Source organism: Colias croceus, chromosome 26 (genome assembly GCF_905220415.1).
Source record: "Colias croceus chromosome 26, ilColCroc2.1".
Taxonomy (NCBI): Eukaryota; Metazoa; Arthropoda; class Insecta; order Lepidoptera; family Pieridae; genus Colias; species Colias croceus.
In genome coordinates, this window is record NC_059562.1 from 4,382,688 (window position 1) to 4,402,384 (window position 19,697).

General features: G+C 31.9%; 2 protein-coding genes across 4 annotated transcripts in view; both read right to left on the minus strand.

Moving 5' to 3' along the window:
* Positions 1-811: 811 nt before the first annotated feature.
* Positions 812-5,548, minus strand: LOC123703474. The gene is made up of 4 exons (XM_045651475.1): positions 5,184-5,548; positions 3,581-5,050; positions 2,553-3,299; positions 812-1,957 (listed from the first exon to the last, which is right to left on the minus strand). Exons 1-4 carry the CDS (start codon positions 5,254-5,256, stop codon positions 966-968), a joined length of 3,282 nt encoding a protein of 1,093 aa, XP_045507431.1. The 5' UTR covers positions 5,257-5,548; the 3' UTR covers positions 812-965.
* Positions 5,549-8,785: 3,237 nt separating this feature from the next.
* Positions 8,786-19,697, minus strand: part of LOC123703503 (endothelin-converting enzyme homolog) — a 45,971-nt gene continuing 35,059 nt past the window's right edge. For all 3 annotated transcript variants that reach the window (XM_045651530.1, XM_045651531.1, XM_045651529.1), the window contains 11 exons: positions 16,762-16,975; positions 16,448-16,520; positions 15,879-16,199; positions 15,560-15,657; positions 14,906-15,069; positions 14,330-14,512; positions 13,170-13,331; positions 12,494-12,683; positions 11,382-11,512; positions 10,919-11,058; positions 8,786-10,381 (listed from right to left, as the gene is read on the minus strand). In XM_045651530.1, coding sequence (XP_045507486.1) covers positions 10,205-10,381; positions 10,919-11,058; positions 11,382-11,512; positions 12,494-12,683; positions 13,170-13,331; positions 14,330-14,512; positions 14,906-15,069; positions 15,560-15,657; positions 15,879-16,199; positions 16,448-16,520; positions 16,762-16,975 — 1,853 coding nt within the window. In that variant the 3' untranslated portion in view covers positions 8,786-10,204. The remainder of the gene's footprint in view (positions 10,382-10,918; positions 11,059-11,381; positions 11,513-12,493; positions 12,684-13,169; positions 13,332-14,329; positions 14,513-14,905; positions 15,070-15,559; positions 15,658-15,878; positions 16,200-16,447; positions 16,521-16,761; positions 16,976-19,697) is intronic.

Here is a 19,697-nt window from a genome sequence, read left to right on the forward strand (position 1 = left end):
TGGGGAAAAATTGCCCACGTGTTCTAATCCAGGCTATAATCTATCTCTTAAGTAAAGTTTCGTCCAAATTAAAGTATTACCTATTGGGTATGTTTTTGTCAAAATGCAGAGCAAATGTATCTAATCAGTGAACTAATAGAGAAGATCATACAATATGATTTAGTGTTTAGTGTGTGTCTTGTGGTGACAAGAGTAAAAAACGACCAAAATTTCAATTTCTTAAATGTTTTAAGTGAAATAAATGATTTATTTATTTATTTAAATATTCAAAGCTATTATAAATGACCTAGCTGATCTAGCATAGAGCATATTTTAAGACCCAGAAACACGTCTCTTGGTACACATTGATATTGCCTATTTCAAAAATAAAAGTACAAGTATCTATTTAATTATTATTGAAGATAACAGGATTAGACAAGCCGACCTTGTGCCACATGGTACGGATGACAAACACCGACCAAGTAAATTGTATAGAATAATCGAATGACCGTGTGTAATCTCTAATTTTTGCGTGGTATGCTTATTAAATTTATCCTGCAGTATTTAATAGGTATAATACTTGACCTTATTTAAAACGGTTACTTCCTATATAGTAATGGTAACTTTAAATTAATAATAATGGTAACAGTTTTTTTACGAAATTGAAATGCAAGTGTACGAGCTGGGTGTAATTTTAGTAAGTGCCCTAATACGGAAAGATTTTTCTGAATCAAATAATGAAATATAAAAAATATACAAAAGTTAACCTTTTTAGAAAATAAATAATATAGCTTTGCGGGATACTTAATTAAATAATCATATGTCTATTGACTTCATTTTAAATTATTTGCTTTTATTTATAATAACAATTAAATAATATTTACAAGCACATGTAATATTACCGCACTAAGCAATCCACGCTTACGATTGAGTTTCAAGTCATAATTCATATTTCAAAATTTATGTGTAATGTTCATAAATTTCCTTTATTCACTGACACTCTTCTTTCCTGTACCATAAATCCTCTGGCACAGATTATAAAACCTCCACTCTTCTAACTCTTCTGGTCTCTCCCTCACCATAGACCGATACTGCGACCTTATTTCCATCATCTTCTTGGAACAGACTAAAGGACTCTTCTTCAAAATATCTGAAGCCTCCATCCATAAATAACTTCGGACAAACTTGGGATTCTTAAATTTATCCAAATGCGCCAAATACCACGTTAACAACCGCTCCGTTTCAATATCAGTCCATGTTTCTTCTAAATTATCTTCAGAAGATATATTCTTGCTATCTTGCAAATTCTCTCTCAGTTCATTTTCCTTAATCAATATCTCTTCTAAAATACCCCTAATTGGTGTTTCTAAGCCGTTTTTGAATGATTGCTTCAAGTAATTTATTTTAGTAAACACCACATTGACAGGTTCTGATAGATATGTGGCCAATTCAGACCAAAGATATTTCTTCTCAAATTTAGGGTTGATGAAGTCTTCTAAATTGCGCAAGTAGTATGTCAAAGCTTGCTCCACTTTGCTGTCATCTAATGGTACATCTTTGTAAACCTTTTTTTCTTCTAAATCATTATTTTTCCTCAATTTTAATATCGGCTTTAGAGCTAAAATTTTCTGCATTAATTTGTAATATGGAGTAGATTCGGAAGGATCATTTTTATGGCGACTTTTGAGTAAAAGATACATTTTTCTGCACGCAGCAGGGGTTTTGTCGTCCATTTTATTAGCTATCTCAGTCCACATATCGTTTCGGTTGATTTCTTGGTTTTCGTGCGATTTTAAATACTTCAAGTATTGTATGAGCAGTCGGGTTTTTGATCGTTTATTCCATACTTTAGATGGGTTTGACATTTTGATTACTTCAGTTTCTACAACCTCCTCTTCGTCTTTTTTCTGGTATATAAATTGTGCTTGACTCATGTCTCCTCCCTCAGGTATTACGATGATACATTGAAAATCATCATCTGAAAAAAAAATAGGTTTTATTTAATTGCAAGGATTGATAACTGAATAAAAACAAGTTAATTTTCAACTTCAAACCCAATACAATAGACAAAACACATGGTGGCGCTTACTTCTTTTTTTCACTAGCTCTTACTTTTATACCTTCTCTTCTAAGAGCTAGCGCGCAAGAGCAACTTTTGTCTCTGCAACTATTTTGTCTCTCCCATCAACTCTATGGGGAGATGCGTCGCTACGTGCGCGCACTTTCTTAATAGCCCATAGAGTTGATGGGAGAGACAAAATAGTTGCGGAGACAAAAGTTTCTCTTGCGCGCTAGCTTTAATAGTATGATAGTTGCAAAAAATATTGTCAATATAAAAATTTAATATTGTGTCGTGTTATGTCTGTTGTCACTACATTATCATATTCACTTATTAAATAAAAGGTGATAAGTTGCTTTAGTAAATACTACATGTAATTTAAGATATCAAAGTTTTATACTTTAAGCAATTTTTAAAAAGTTTATTTCCATTCATACTATATTAGTCACAACTATTATTGTAAAATAAGAACAACAGATTGGTAAAGATTCTATTATATATATTTTATTCTTACCATCTGGTACTTCAGATTTAATATTCATGTATTGTTCTTCATCTATCTCCATACCTTCAACTTCAGTCTTCTGATTATTGTTATATATCTCATCCATAATATTAAAATACTTCCATGATACCTTTACATCTGGATTATTAGCCTTCATTGTCTTCAGCTTCCTATACGATTTACGTAACTCTATAAATTTCTCCGAACAACTATTCTCGGTCCTGCCAATTTCATTAGCCAAGTTGGTCCATTTGGATTTGTTTTCAACGTCATTATCGAGTTTGTTAAAATTATTTGCGAAATAATTAATTAACTTTTTAATATCTTTCGGGGACCAATCCTCGCTATCACTAGAATCTGCTTTTCCGCTCTTAAGTTTCGCCTTTATAGCTCTGTATCCGAATACTTTCTTGCACAGAGCGTAATAAGGCCACATAATTGGCATTTCTGGTTTATTAATTTCTCTTTGAATATAATTCGTGTACACTTGTTTGAAGTTCCTAAACCTGTGTGCACATTCTGCGGCTGTCATGCCTATCTGTTTTGCTAACGCCTCCCAGAGTATTAATTTTTTGTAATTGCTTGACGTGAACTTGTCTTTGTTTTTTAGGTAATATTCTAGTATTTTGTAGGCCTTTGCATCACCGCTTCGTCGCTTAGAGCGTAGTGTGAAGCCTCTTTCGTCGTAGGACACTTCATCTTCAGAGTGATTGTCCCTATCTTTATCATCAAAGTCCTTAATATGGATTTTTTTAACTGGAATAATATATGAAAAGAAAAACATTAATAAATCAAAATTAAATAATACAAATAACATGATATTCAAAACAAAGTTATATAAATAAAAAAGTATAAGATAAAATCAAAATATACCTTTCTAGAGAACATATTAAAACACAATATTATAACCATTATTAAAATACAAGGAGCAGGCTAAAGAAAATCATTTTAGTGTGAGAATTTATAATAATTTTTTAAAATACATACTGTATTAAATGCATGAACTGTATTATCTTTAGTAAATAAGTAATACATACCTCCAATTTTTCCTGAATCAGCTTGTTGTTTATTAGATTTCTCATATCCAGCCAACAAATTAACATCCATGCCGTAATCAAAGATTCTATCAAACAAATCTATATATCGCCAATCTATTTGCATTTCTGGGTCTTCCTTTTTGTCATCCAATATTGTTTTATACAAGGAAGTCAAATTATCCCATTGCTTTCTACATTCTACAACACTGCAACCTAATTTCTTAGCAACTGTTGCCCAACAAACATAATAACATACATGATCTTTGACCATATTAATATTATCATAAATATACTGCACCAATACATCGAGTCTTTCCATTTGCCAATCTTCAGAGAAATAACTTTTCCGTGGTTGATCCAACTCTATTTGAGTTTCTTTAGCAATTATATTGTCCAATATTATTTCGAGTGGAACACGACCAGTTAAGTCATATCCACCTTCAATAAGTTTATCAAAATGTGCATTTTTTAATTCTAGAAATTTCTCCATACAACAATCTGGCTTTTTATCCAGCAAGCGACCAACTTCATGCCACAAAAAGCTATTAGGTATTGTGGGATCTTGAAAGTCTTTAAAGCAGTCATAATAATATTTAGCTAGGAATGTTATTTCTGTTGTGTTCCATGAATTTTTATCTACTGTATCTACCTGAAGAGTTAACTGTTTGGGAGAAAATTTCTTTTGAAATTCTTCATCATTTTCATATATTTCATCAAAGATGTGCATGTATGGCCAACTTACACTTGCACTTCCAACCTCCAATCTTTTATACAGCATTTTTACATAATGTTGCTTAAAGTTCAAAAAACGTTTGTGCCAATAGTCCACGTCTTTCTCGCCCATGTCAGATGCAATTTTTTCCCAAACTGACTTTTGGTTAACATTGCTTAAATGGTAAGTTTTGTATTGCAAATAGAGTCTCAACATTTTTTCCACATTAGCGTCAGCTGAAGACTTTCTTATATTGGTTTTATTTTCATTTGTATTTTCAATGACCTCTGGCTTGCTTTCTGTTACATTTAGGTATGAGTCTACAGGGTCTACAGGGTTTTCATCCTGAAAGGCCTGGTGGCAAAGATTATAAAACTGCCACTGTATATTCTTTCCCTTTAGCTTTTCTAAATGTATTTGATAATATTTATCTCTAATTGAGCGCAGTTTATACTCACATGAAAGAGGTTGTTTACCGAGCAGCATTGTTTTACAGGCGACAGTCCATAGATGTTTCTTTTTTGTAGTACCACTGCGGAATGTTTCTTTATTATCAAGATAGAAAACAATTAGACGTCTAATCTCTTCATCTAGCCACTGCTCTGTGGCCAACTGTTCACTTGCTTGCGCCAAGTCAAGTTCGTCAGCTGATTCACTCTCACCTGTGTCTTCGATTACATATTTAGTTTCTGAAAGCATTTGAATATCTTCTTGCTGGTCGCTCTCTAGAATGCCTGCATTGGACACATCATTACTTTCTGCAAAACAAATGTCAACGGTTGAAACTACTAAACAGTTGTTAAAATTTGGTATTGACCTCAAACATTAAATGTATGAAATTATGACTTGAGTAGGTAATAGATAAGGTACTTAACTAACTTACTAACTTACCATCCACATAAAACAAAAGAATGTCTCCATTAGGTTGAATTTCACTTTTAATTACAATTTGTTCCATATCCATTGTAAAAGATTTATAATTTCCTTTATTTTTACTCAAAAAAACTGTCCGGATGAAAATGCACTAAATAAATATTAAAATCTGATGTTTGAACTATGTACGAATGTATGAAGATCTTACATTTTCATATTCTGTACTTGGCAATATTTATTATTTCGTAAAGCAATTAAATAACCAGCTAATGAGTAAAGTTTACAAAATAATAAAAAATACAAAACAATATTTTGACAGTGGCGGCAAAATGTTCAGAAAATCGGAAACAATGATTCACATTTTACAACAGCGCAGCAATGCTTTACATACGCCATTTTACTCAAAAATCATAGATAATGTAGAGAGATGTAAATTGATGTGATTTGCAGGAATGAAACTAAAAAAACATGATGCGTTTTGCGTTTTTGGTGTTATTTGTATGCATTTATTTGTGCATTTATTTTATTTCAGAAATAATGATTAATGTTTCCGCTGACTAACTGGGCACTGGCTGACGATAATTATTATTGACTGTAAGAAAAAAAACGATAATATTCCTATTTTCTAAATTCAAATTCTGAAAACAATTCACTAGGAAAAAAACTACTTAGGAAAAAAGGTCTTCGATTTCGATAGGTAACTGTGCCCTATTCATTGAGATAATAATACTACGTATGGAGGAGACACCACGAACAAAATCTAAGTTTTAAAAATTATTATCTAGTTAGGAACTTACCGATGACTTATCCTGATATATTTGTGCAATAGGAACTTACTGATGATATATTTGTGCAATATCGTAACACACACGAAGGCTTCTTTGATGCGTTTCACTTTAAAACAAATAAAAAATGAGCGTGCAGTTACGCCATATGGCGTATGTTGAGCGGAACATAATTAGTGAATAGTGATGTAGGCGGTGTCGTCTCCATATGTATATCTCAATGGCCCTATTATACATTATACTCTTTGGGTAACTGGTAGAGTAGAGGTGATGAGTCGCAGAAATCAGAAGGGCAAAATTAAAAAAAAGTGCCAGAAAACATTTTAGAAAGTCAGAGAGGGTAAGAAATGAACATTTTTTTTATTACAGCGATATGATTACATCTATCTATTATTTTGAATTAAAATTTTTAACGTGGCACAGTTCACTTTGTGAACTTTAGCATTTTTTTGGAAGATTCTAGACTAGTAGCTAGGTATGTATAGGTAGGTATAGGTAAATTTATTAAAATAAGTACGTACTTAGTAAAGTAGGTACTTTACTAAAAATTACTTAAAGAGGCAGCCATAATTGGCCACATAAATTATTTTTTGGAATCTCTAATTTTCGAAAGAAACAACGGTGATGTATTTTGTAAAACTTCTCGAAGTTTTTCTTAATGTTTGAATCTTGCCATAGAAGTTTCACTTTTGACACGTGTACTCGGCATACACGCTCTTTTTTATCGGGCGCTTATCTTTCCATTTCGTGTAAGTATTTATGGAAGAAAAAATAAAACTATGTTAGTCCATATATAATTTTTATTCACTTACACAAAATTAAATCAACATTCATCAGTCAACAAAGATTTTTGTAACAAAACGCATAATAATTTTTTTTTAAATAAAAATGTAATGAGCAGAAGTTCCTGCTACTGAAATATAAGATTTATTTCATATGGACTATAGTTCAAAATGAACTATATCAAATTGCAAGAATAAAGAAGCCTAAATAATAATAATACGATAATAAAGAATTCAATTATCACTAATATAATAATATATTGGATAACAAAAATTTAACCCAATTTTAAATAACATATTATGTGAAAATTATACATAAGTATCATATCTTTATATTGGATATTATATATGATGTCAATAGTTATTATTACAATATTTAGTAAGACTTCTCAATGAAAGATAGTGACATAAATTATATTATAATATATTTACTTTTAAAAGGGTAAAATTATAAATAATTGTGTAGGTAACTACATAAAAAATAAAGACACTATAGTTACCTTCATTTAACTTTTGTTACAGCAAGACATTAAAAAAAATCTTGTAAAATAATACTTTTTATTTGTAGGTACTTACATGTGTGATATGCAAGACCTAATCGACTTTTTTGTATTATCTTTCTGTAACAGTATTTTTTATTTTCCATGTCTTGATTTACGTTTTAACATACTAATGATAAATAAACAAGATTTCTAAAACCATAATATTGGTTATGACCTTGTAACATGTTTTAAATATTACAAATGTATAAAAATTCCAAACAAATCTATTAATATTGCACACATCATTCATATTATACTATCTAAATACGACAGGAAAGCATTTTATTTAAAAAATGAACCCTACTTTTATCGATTAGCTATAAATCAAATTTATTTTATATTTTTAAAAATATAAAAACTTTTCACATATATTTACTAATATTACATCCTACGTTATAATTATAAATGAATTAACTGAACAGAGACGAAGGGATGTGAGGTGAGGTTCTTTTTTCTCAAAAAATGGGTTTTCTTACCATTTTTTAGTAAAAAGAACCAGCTTTTATTAGTCTGGCAACACAGTGGTGTAGGTAAGGAAGGTACCTTACAAAGTTACAATGCATAATAATCTAGGTAAGCGTCTTCCATAATCGGAAGATATAAAAATATCTCGTCTCTGTTCAGCTTTTTCACTCATGTTATTATATGAAATAAATATATTATTTAATTTAATTTTAACATTTAATCTTAAACTAGACATAGGTATGCACACACGAAAGCTCTTAAATATTAAATTGGAATTATCAATAGTTTATGTTTTCATTTACTTGTATCAACAAAAATATAAAACTGGAATAAATAAAATAATTTATTAAAACAATAACAAATTTTATTAAGATATATTAAAATAAGAGATTTAAGTACATATTGCACATTTCCTAATATGCAAGTCTACTTCTGGTTAGATTTTTTTTTGTATTCGTTAAATTTTTTTAAATAAAAAATTTTAATATGAAAGAGAATCATTTGCGGCCAACGCCTATCTAATAGCAAAGCTTGTATCATATTCATTCTTTTAAAATTACACCTATTGTAATTTAAGAAGTTATGTATGCTAACTCCCATAAAGACAAGACTTTTGCTACACTAGCGCAATTTTTAGACTTCGATTTCATAAAACGACTTAGCTAGAAAAATAAATAAATGCTCCATTGATTCTAGAGGGTAAAAAGATGATAACACTCAGTTTATACTACTAAAAAAATGGTCTAGTTACAGAGTAGACAAGCAAGGCCTATGAAATGTTTCTGTTACGTTTTTTAGAGGTTTTACACTCTATTTACTATCTATAGTCTATGATATTGAATATTTATAGAGACTAGAAACTATGTGATTTTTGGCACAGATAAGATGATACATTTATTTCTGTTCTATAATGTTAAAAATACAATTTAGGGCTGATTTTTCAATCCTTGGTTAAAATTTATCCGTCCAATAACGTATTACACGAACATTTTAAAATGTCACCTGTAAACTGTCAAATACGGACAATAACTAGAATACATTTTTGAAATGGTAGTTTAATATGTTATTCGATGAATAAGTTTTAACCAAGGATTGAAAAATCAGCCCTTAAAATAATAATTACAATGTATACTTATTACTTACATGTTTACACAAGCGAAAGCAACACAACATTCAAGGCTATATTTTGTACAAACATTTGGTTCTTATTTATCTAAATTTGTGTCGTGTGTTTTTATACCTACTATCTGAAATAAATTAAAGTTTAAAATGGTAAAATTACAATGTTATCTTTGTTGTCCTTTTGAATAAATTAAGGATATAAATAATATAGATAACTACATAAGTATAACATTTTAATACAATAAATCTGCGTTTCTTAAATAAACAATTTTATATATTTCATGTTATTATTTTGAGTAACTCAATTTGAGCGAGATATCCGTGACTCGTTTGTAAGCGAAAATGCTTGAAAGCGCTCAATACTTGCTCAAAACATACTAATAGTAATTTATTAAATAACTGTCAAACTTTAAATGCATTATTTACTTATATTTGGCTAAAAAAATGATTATTTTTTTTCATAGCTGTTGATAGGACGGATGCCCTGTATTGTCCATTTTATTTTAGATGTTTGTTCGCTCATAGTGTTTATAATAAAAAGAGAAATAATATTTTTTACCTACATTTTTTATGAATTTAAACTCAAGACCTTTTGAAATTTTACTGAATATTCATATGACTACTACACTATACATACATTTACTATACTAATACATTATAACGTTTCATCTATCTAATATAAGCATTTATAGTTACCTATTTAAAAATTATTTTGTGTTGTATCTATGTATATGTCAAAAATAAAATAATAAAGAAACTGGCAACATATATTATAATTCATAGTGTTGTCATTTTTATATTTTTTTAATAGATAATATTATGAATAATTTCACCTTTGAATAATATATTTTGTATGCGTTTCTTTTAAGCGTCATTTAATCTTACATACAAACTCCACAATACACATAACTTTAATCGATAACTATAATAATTATATTAAGTTGTGACTGCTTAGAAATGTTTCATTTACTTATGAGGCGGTTTTCAAAATAATAATCTTAAATAAATATAAAACGGTCTTTGTACATGTTGTCTAGAACTAAAGAATATTATGTTCTAAAGAATTATTAGAGTATCTATACAATTTAATTTCACTTATCTACTATGTGAAATATAACTGTATAGTCAAGGTAATAAAGAATTTGTAAATTCATTGCCAGTCCAAAAATTATAACAAAACGTTTATTTTATCTATGGTCCTATTTGATTTTAGAATTGTAAGTTCTGAAGCCTTTTACAAGCTGAATTTTTGTATCATACAAAAAGTTTTCATCTAATATATAGGTAGCTACCTTCAATATTGTTTTTTTTTATTACTAATAAAAAATTAAAGCTGTCTCATGTTACCATACTTCACACTTTTGTTTAGGGTTCATTGTGGAACCTAGAGGGCAGTTGAATTCCGTAGAAAATTCTGGAAGATTCGATATTGGTCCGATAACGCGGTACTTTGCTACCGTGTGGTCATCTTTTTCGATTTGTATTTTGGTCGATTCTTTTGTCATTGCGGAACACCAAACCTGAAAAGAAGGAAACAAATAATGTAAAAATATTTCAAACTCAAACTCAAACATTTATTTATTCAATTAGACTTCTTCGAGAAGCACTTTTGAAACGTCATATTTTTAACATTCACCATGAATTCGAAAAGCAGTATCTATGGAGAAGAACCGGCAAGAAACTCCATTTGCGTTGAGTTGAGAAGTATCTAAATACATTCTACTTCTAAAAATGTGGTTTGGTCAATTGAATTTTACCTACCTATATCATAATCTAGATTCTAGCAGCTATGCGCCAAAACAAATCAAATTCGTACCTACCTTCATTGTAGATTAAAAATATTGTTGTGTGACAATAAGGCTTTATACTCTTTCAACAACCTTCAAAAGTTAAAAACAACATAATAATTACATACATATTTATTTTTACGTCTTTTTTATATATTTTTTTATAGCGTCGCATATGGATAAAGCCTTATTGAAGGTCTGTGTGCATTAGAAATAAATATTCATTATTTTTTAATTCAAATATATCCTCGTAATGATTATAATAATTACCTGTGCAAACGATATAAAGAACAATTGTCTATGCGAGTACTTCAATCCAGGGAGAGTGTAGTTCTTAGCTGCTGTCTTACTGTACTCCAAATACGCGTGATACGATGCTTTTAGGCCACCATTATCTGCTATGTTTTCACCTGGAAAAAATAAAAATAGTATAGATAAATCTCTGCTGTTTTCAATTTTTACAACTACCTTGATAAGTTATAACAAAGTGAGGGTAGTTATGTTAGTTAAATGAAAACTATGTGAAGGTGCTGCAGATTTATTTTTAGATTAGCAGATAACTAAAAAAATCTGAAATATAACACCGACAACATACTAAATACAGTCAGTATATTATTATTAGTTTTTTGACGCATTTTAGAGACGGACCTATAACCTATGTATTAACGACTACCTTCATCTATTAAAAATGTACAAGTATCAAAAATATTAATTTTAAATAGTTTTAACATACCCAAAGTCTGTTTGCCGTTAAGCCGCTGTCCTTCCATGGAGTACTGTGAGTACTGCGTCTGTATGCACTCCGCCCTCTTCTTGAAGCGAGCTATGGTTGCGTTGTTCCACCATTGGTTCAAATTGCCGAATCTGTATCAATGTGGCATTTTATATTAATACTAGATTTCCGCCCGCGGCTTCGCCCGCGTTTGCAAAGGAAAACCCGCATTGTTCCCGTACCCGTGGGATTTCCGGGATAAAAACTATCCTATGTCTTAATCCAAGTTACCCTCTATATGTGTGCTAAATTTCATTGTAATCGGTTCAGTAGTTTTTACGTGAAAGAGTAACAAACATCCATACATCCATACTTACAAACTTTCGCCTTTATAATATATTATATTAGATTAGATTTATTTTATGTTATGCTAAAGGGGAATATATTGGCACATATTGGCTAGATACTGTCGACCTTACAAATAAACGAGGTGCAAAATTTTTATAGATATTGCTTAAATATAACCTAAAAATGGCCATAAACATGAAAATAAAATTAATGACACAGTTTATAAGCTATTGCAATGGTTGGTGGTAATGAAACACTTGACTCGACTGTAGTCTGTATAATACTGTATTGAACTGCTATTACAACTGCACATATAGTATGACGCACACATACATAACATTACACACTACACTATAATCTGCCCAAAAACTATGCGTTAGATTGTAAGCAGTATGTTATGTATTAAAAATTGGTTGTCTGTAAAGTCGGTTTACTGACGATAGTTGAACGTGACAACGTCGGATTGTGCTTCTTTGTCGCTCGTTCCGCGCTCTCGCTCGCACTTCAAGCCTTACATGGAACGCCTCAGATGAGTCAGAGCGAGGTAACGACGCATGAGTCATGTTTTTTCGTGCGTGCAGCCGGCTCTATCGAATTATAAGACGTTGTCACGTCAAAAATTGATAGCTTACAAGCTCGCGAGATAGATTATGAACTTGCTAATGGCTTTATCACGCTTCTATTAACTTCACCTGTACTATGTTTGTACATTGTGTGATTCCTTTGCAGTGGATTTTGACGCATTTTAAATGGTGATGTTTAATTACATATATACCAGAACTTACCTATCATATTCCCGTCCCTGGTCATCAAACGCATGGGTCAGTTCATGTCCCATGACCACCCCCATGGCCCCGTAGTTCACGCACTTGGGGTTGTTCTCGTCGTAGAAGGGAGCTTGAAGGATTCCCGCGGGAAATACGATTTGGTTCTTGGTAGGAGTGTAATAGGCGTTCACTGTTGATGGTGTCATGCCTGTAAGGGAGTTTTAGTAAGTTATTTATGTGTCACGTTTTATGCGCTAATTTTCTATTTCATGCAAATAGCTGTATAAAGAATTAAATTAAGGGCCCTGAGGTAAAATTCTATGCTGTAGAAATAAAAAATCCTATTCATTACTAGCTTCTGCCCACGACTCCGTCCGCGCGGAAGTCGGTCTTCGCGTGGATGGTTTATTTCTCCATTTTGAGTAACTCTGACAATGACGTCTTATAAAAAAAAAAATTAATCACATATTTGGGCTTGGTATCGATCCAGTAACACCCCTGCTATATATTTTTTTAATATTTTCAATGTACAGAATTGACCCTTCCACAGATTTAGGGTATTATATTATGTATAGATGAAAAATAATTCTTTGATTTTGAGTTCTGCCTTAAATTATAACATCGATGTTAGTTTTCCTAATAACATTGGCAATTATAAAGTTCATTTCATGATGAGATAATATTATAAACTTACCCCATTTCGTCTTATTGACAGGCTGGTCTAGTTTCCTCAAGTCATGTTTCAGACTGAATGTATTAAACGCAATATTGTTTTCAAAATACTCATTGGGTTTGACTATCAGCTCTTCGTATTGTTTATCTAATTCTTCCTTGTTCAGAATGTAATCCGGAAAACCTATAAATACAAAAATAAAGATATTGTAAAATAGATCTATGTGTCACGTATTTTAGGAATCGTGCAAAGTTATAAAAGAAATGAAAAATATTCTTAATAATTAAGAAATAAACATTCCACAGGTATCGTCTTAATAAATTATCATATACCTACTCTCCGTTATCCCGCGTCAATCCAGTCTATTGCTTGAGGTGCTTCTTGAAGGCCGCTCAGATATTGTCTATCATTATCTAACCTTCGATTTATTACCTTACCAATAATATTATTAACTACTTAAGAGATTTACCTAATTGCCAAAGACGCTTCTCGACTTTTCCAGAACAAAATTACTTACCTAACCCAAAAGACAGAATACAAGATCTACCAAAAAGACTTCTACAAAATATTTTGCCAAGATTTTTCTAGAATCCTCACCAATCATATCAGTAATAGCATCTGCCTTGCTCTCCGCAGCTTCTCTCGTCTCCGCGTCCATCCAGTCCAATTGCTTGAGAAGCTTCTTGAAAACCCCTCGGATATTTCAACCTTCAGTTTTTGCCTTAGTAATTATATTATTGACTACTAAAGAGATTAACCTACCTGCTAAAGACACAGCTCGAGTTTTCTGGAAAAAAATCTGATCCAACCTAAAAGATTGAATATGACATCCTCCTACAAAGACTTTTACAAAACATTACCCTATAATTTTCCAATATCCTCACCAATCATATCAGTAATAGCATCTGCCTTGCTCTCCGCAGCCTCCCGCGTCTCCGCGTCCATCCAGTCCAATTGCTTGAGATGCTTCTTAAAGGCCGCTCGGATGTTGTCTATCACTATCTTACCTTCGATTACCTTACCAATAATAGAGATACTACTAAAGAGATTTACCTAATTGCCAAAGACGCTTCTCGACTTTTCCAGAACAAAATTACTTACCTAACCCAAAAGACAGAATACAAGATCTACCAAAAAGACTTCTACAAAATATTTTGCCAAGATTTTTCTAGAATCCTCACCAATCATATCAGTAATAGCATCTGCCTTGCTCTCCGCAGCCTCTCTCGTCTCCGCGTCCATCCAGTCCAATTGCTTGAGATGCTTCTTGAATGCCGCCCGGATGTTATCTATCATGATCTCGCCTTCCGTTTTGGCAGCACCGTGGAAAACTTCCCGGACGAACATTGCGCCTACCGCAAATCCTGAAAATGGAGTAAGTTAATCAATCAAATATTAAATCTGAGAATTTCTCAACCAAATATTATAAAATCTGTGAGTAATCTCACTTTTGATAGTTCATAATTCATCTTTCGATATTAGGTAGTAAATGGTAATAGAACATATTGGGTAATGCACAAATACAAAAACATAATAGTACACAATATTGAAACGTGCAAATCGGTAAATTTGATGCATCATGCAATCTTTGGTGTAAAAATAGGTGATACGAGCCATGGCATAGTAAAATTTTTTTTCAAAGAAATTAACTAAGAGGTCTAATTTATTTCGTATACATAAGTTCACTTTTACAAAATGTCATATTTTAAAACTACCCTACATTAAAACAACCTAACATAAACCATATAAAAACTTACCAATAGCATTATTAGTATCCGTAACACAATATCTCCAGGATTCTTCCGCTCCTTCGGAACCAAATAGTGCTTTTCTCAATATCTTAGATGCATCTCGGAAAGGTTTAGATAAATACGTGGAGAGAGATCTCGATACTTGCCACATCATGTAGCTGGTGATTGTTCTGCAAGTTAAATGTTATTATTTAGAATAAATATTGCTACTGAGAAACCTAGAAACAAATAGGCGGTAGTTAGGAATTACTAGATTTTCGCCCGCGGCTTCGCCCGTATTTTCAAAGCAAATAAAGCAAAATAGGGAATAGTTATAGCATAGTTCCCGTTCCCGTGGGATTTCCGGGATAAAACCTATCCTATACCCTCTATGTGTGTGCTTAATTTCATTGTTATCGGCTCAGTAGTATTTGCGTGAAAGAGTAACAAACACACACACACACATCCTCACAAACTTTCGCATTTATAATATTAGTAGGATAAGATGTTAGAACGCAAATGTTAAAAACCGCAAGAATAGAAAGCAACAAAAATGAGTATATGTTTCTAATTGTAATGATCTTTCATTGAGCTGAATAGTGTATTTTATATAAGGGACAATCTAAAGACACCGAACTGACATTTGTTTCATTAAAAGTAGTTAAAAATAATGGTCCTTACCTTTGGTCTTCTTCGGTTTTACTGTACTTTCTGAGTACTTTGGTCAAGTTTCTAAAATACTCCGGCGCGTACACTACTATTGTCTCATTGTCAGGAATCTAAAAAAAAATTATAGGACATCATTGATTGTGTTTTATTATTATTGATCATGACAATATTATTATTAACCTAAGTTGATAATAATTGCAATACACAATATAATAGTTAAAGAACAAGACAATTCTATCAGAACACTGCATAGCTACATCTTTGTAAAGTAGGTACAATATAAAATTTTAATATCTCATTTATATCAATTTTTATACATTTTCCAACTTACCGTCCTATTAACCAATCTGAACGCATCATTGAAAAACACGCTCCAATTTAAAAATGGCGCTTCTCTTTGCCACTGTTTCACGGTAAACGGATTGTACAACCCTTCTTCATCCCTTCTATCCTCAGAAGGGGTGGTTATATTGGCCAATTCTGTCTCAAATTGTATTACTTTGCTCATTTGCTGCCTAGCTTCAGTTTTATTGGCACCAAGTAATACGCAAATACGAGTCATATAGTCGAGATAGGCATCTAGGACCTTTTTGTGAGCTGTTTTGTTTAGGTAATTGTCCCTGGTGGGTAGGTTTAGACCTCCTTGGTCGAGCTAGAAATAATAGTCGAGTGTATTTTTAAATAACTGCTTTAAATACTGTTTAATATTACTAGTTTATGTATCTAATCCAACAGTCAACAGAATTATTTAAGAAACATTAATTCGTTTAACATTAAGAAATCAATTCCCTTCTCAACATTGAAGAAAAAGCCTTTTTAATGCAACTGGGATCAGATTTCAATTTCTCATAATAATTATGATAATATACAGAAGTAGCAAGGAACTAGAATATTACTCACCACTATAACATGCTTAGTTGAATTTCTGTCATCTTCTGTAACCGCCCAGTTGAATAGACCACCCAAATTATATCTGAATTTAAACAAATAGAATTAATAACGTCATTGATTTTAAATTAATTAACGTTAATTAACGTTTGATTTATTACCATTATAGCTATTTAAAGCAGATCTTTCAGGAATTTGAAAATCTGCTATAATACCTATCTACCTATGTATAAAATTCACACTAAACACTACTACATTAATTCTGAAACATAATCCTGCTAAACCAAAAGCCTTCCACAAAAACCCTTACGATATATTCAACGTACCTATTCTGAATATCCTGCAATAGCTTCTGCAGATCCCACTTCTGCGTTCTCACAAGCGTGTTTGGCAGAATATGCCAGCCTCCCAGCTTCTTTATGATGCCGATCAGTGGTTTATCTCCCAACCTTTCTATTGTTTCATTTGTGTCTACACAAGCGTCGTAATAGATTCGAGCTTTCGCTTCTGCTCCGGTGGTCACGTTGAGGTTTATTTTTTCTGGAATTTTGTTATATTAAAGACGCTGTCACAAATCTGCGTTACTCAAATTTAGGTATCTAACGTCGCCACGTGGTTCGCGGGAACATCGCGCTCACGTAAACATAGCGCATTCCATTTTATAGACCATCTTCATACTTGATATTTTTTTTTTATATTTTTATTGAAATTGATTCCAGAAGATTACTGGGAACTTTAAAAATTCATTTTGTTACTATTATTAGTAGGTACGATCCTTATAAGTATTTTAGTGTATTCAACCAACTTAAAAAAGTGTGACTATTTTACAACAATTTGAATATGAATTGTATTATTGTATACAATATCGAAGCTTTTTAAGAAATGTATAAAATACTTTTTTAAGAATTATTATCATACATAATATTATATGTTACCGGCAATATATTAAACCCGGCATTGTAAGCAATTCTTAGTAAATGTATGTTATTCCGAGAAACAGACGGAATGAAATAAATTAAATTCGTTACCACACATTCACATTACCTATATCTTTAAATATGAACTTTTCCTAAGTAGCAAACACATTTGCAAATGTGGGTGGTTTTTTGGGGTAGCTATTAACCAATATGAGGTCAAAACTAAAATCCAAGATGGCACCGACGAAAATTTGAAATCTTTTCGTCACGGGTGTCATTTTCAAGGAGTTGGAGTAGCTATTAAATAAGTATTAATCAATATGAGGTCAAATCTAAAATCCAAAATGGCGCCGACGACAATTTGACATCATTTCGTCACGGGTGTCATTTTCATGGTTTTTGGGGTAGCTGTTAACGAATATGAGGTCAAAACTAAAATCCAAGATGGCGCCGACGAAAATTTTACATCATTTCGTCACGGGTGTCATTTTCATGGTTATTGGGGTAGCTATTAACGAATATGAGGTCAAAACTAAAATCCAAGATGGTGTCGACGAAACTTTACATCTTTTCGGCATGGGTGTCATTTTCAAGGTTTTTGAGACAGCTATTACCAAATCCCCAATGTAACCGTCGATAATTAGGTATATTTTTCTTACTCCTTTAAAGCTTAAACTTAAATAAAATAACAAAAACGTTAACAACCACAGTTTTGTAGAAAGTCTTAAAAAAAACAATTTTAAAGAACATTGAAATGCATATTTAGAAATTTAATATAAAACGCAACTCTGTGGCAATCATGTTAATATTCTGACAGATATTAGTAACTTTAAATATATTCGCTAAACTTTATTTAAAATAAAGTTTATCTAAAACATTTAAACGAAGAGAATAAAATAAAAAAGAACGTGTGTGCCGAGAAAACGTGTCAGGAGTGAAACTTCTTTGGCGAGATTCATAGATACCAAAATCGCCGCCTTGCTCCATAACGCGACAGTATTACCATGACGCGATCTTGAAATTCGACGACCATCTTGGATTTTAGTTTTGACCTCATATTCGTTAATAGCTGCCCCAAAAACCATGAAAATGACACCCATCACGAAAAATGTCAAATTTTCGTCAGCGCCATCTTGGATTATAGTTTTGACCTCATATTCGTTAATAGCTATCCCAAAAACCATGAAAATGACACCCATGATGAAAAGATGTCAAATTTTTCGTCGGCGCCATCTTGGATTATAGTTTTGACCTCATATTCGATAATAGCTACCCCAAAAACCATGAAAATGACACCCATGACGAAAAGATGTAAAATTTTCGTCGGCGCCATCTTGGATTTCAGTTTTGACCTCATATTGGTTAATAGCTACCCCAAAAACCATGAAAATGACACCCATGACGAAAAGATGTAAAATTTTTGTCGGCGCCATCTTGGATTATAGTTTTGACCTCATATTCGTTAATAGCTACCCCAAAAACCATGAAAATGACACCCATGACGAAAAGATGTAAAATTTTCGTCGGCGCCATCTTGGATTTCAGTTTTGACCTCATATTGGTTAATAGCTACCCCAAAAACCATGAAAATGACACCCATGACGAAAAGTTGTAAAATTTTTGTCGGCGCCATCTTGGATTATAGTTTTGACCTCATATTCGTTAATAGCTACCCCAAAAACCATGAAAATGACACCCATGACGAAAAGATGTAAAATTTTCGTCGGCGCCATCTTGGATTTCAGTTTTGACCTCATATTCGGTAATAGCTACCCCAAAAACTATGAAAATGACACCCATCACGAAAAAAAGCCAAATTTTCATCGACGCCATCTTGAATTGTTTTACCCCACCAATCTATTCAACAACCCATAAAAAAGAGGATCTCAGGCAAGGTAATTTTAAAAACATAATTTTAAATTACAAATAATTGGAATATGAAACATATACAGTTTACTCATAAAAAGTATCAAATATTTCAAATCACGAAAAAGACAGTGCACGCACAATATTCTTTTTTATTTCGTTTTTATTTTTGGCACGAGGAGCGATACACCCGTCCTTCCAAGAGCGCTTCTGAGCGCGGTCTGACGAACCGCGAGAACAAAATGTATGAAGAAATCGACAAGTATTTTTAATTTAGCTCATTATTGAAATAAAAATTTTGATTTAGATTCATAAAAATTACACCATATATAAAGGACTATATATCCCTCAATAAGATATAGTTAAGAAGATAGATTAGGCTCTTAATTTTCCTAAAATGGTACCGGTTTAGACCCCATTTTTTTGCATTTTATGCGTTTATTGTGATGGAAAAAACGTATTTCAGCGACAATTTTGTA

Coding starts and splice junctions, on each gene's coding strand:
- LOC123703474 (XM_045651475.1), bottom strand. CDS start 5,256: ATGGATATGGAACAAATTGTAATTAAAAGTGAAATTCAACCTAATGGA. Junction 5,051..5,183: donor TCTTTTGTTTTATGTGGATG/GTAAGTTAGTAA, acceptor TTTGTTTTGCAG/AAAGTAATGATGTGTCCAAT. Junction 1,958..2,552: donor TAAATCTGAAGTACCAGATG/GTAAGAATAAAA, acceptor TTTTTTTTTCAG/ATGATGATTTTCAATGTATC.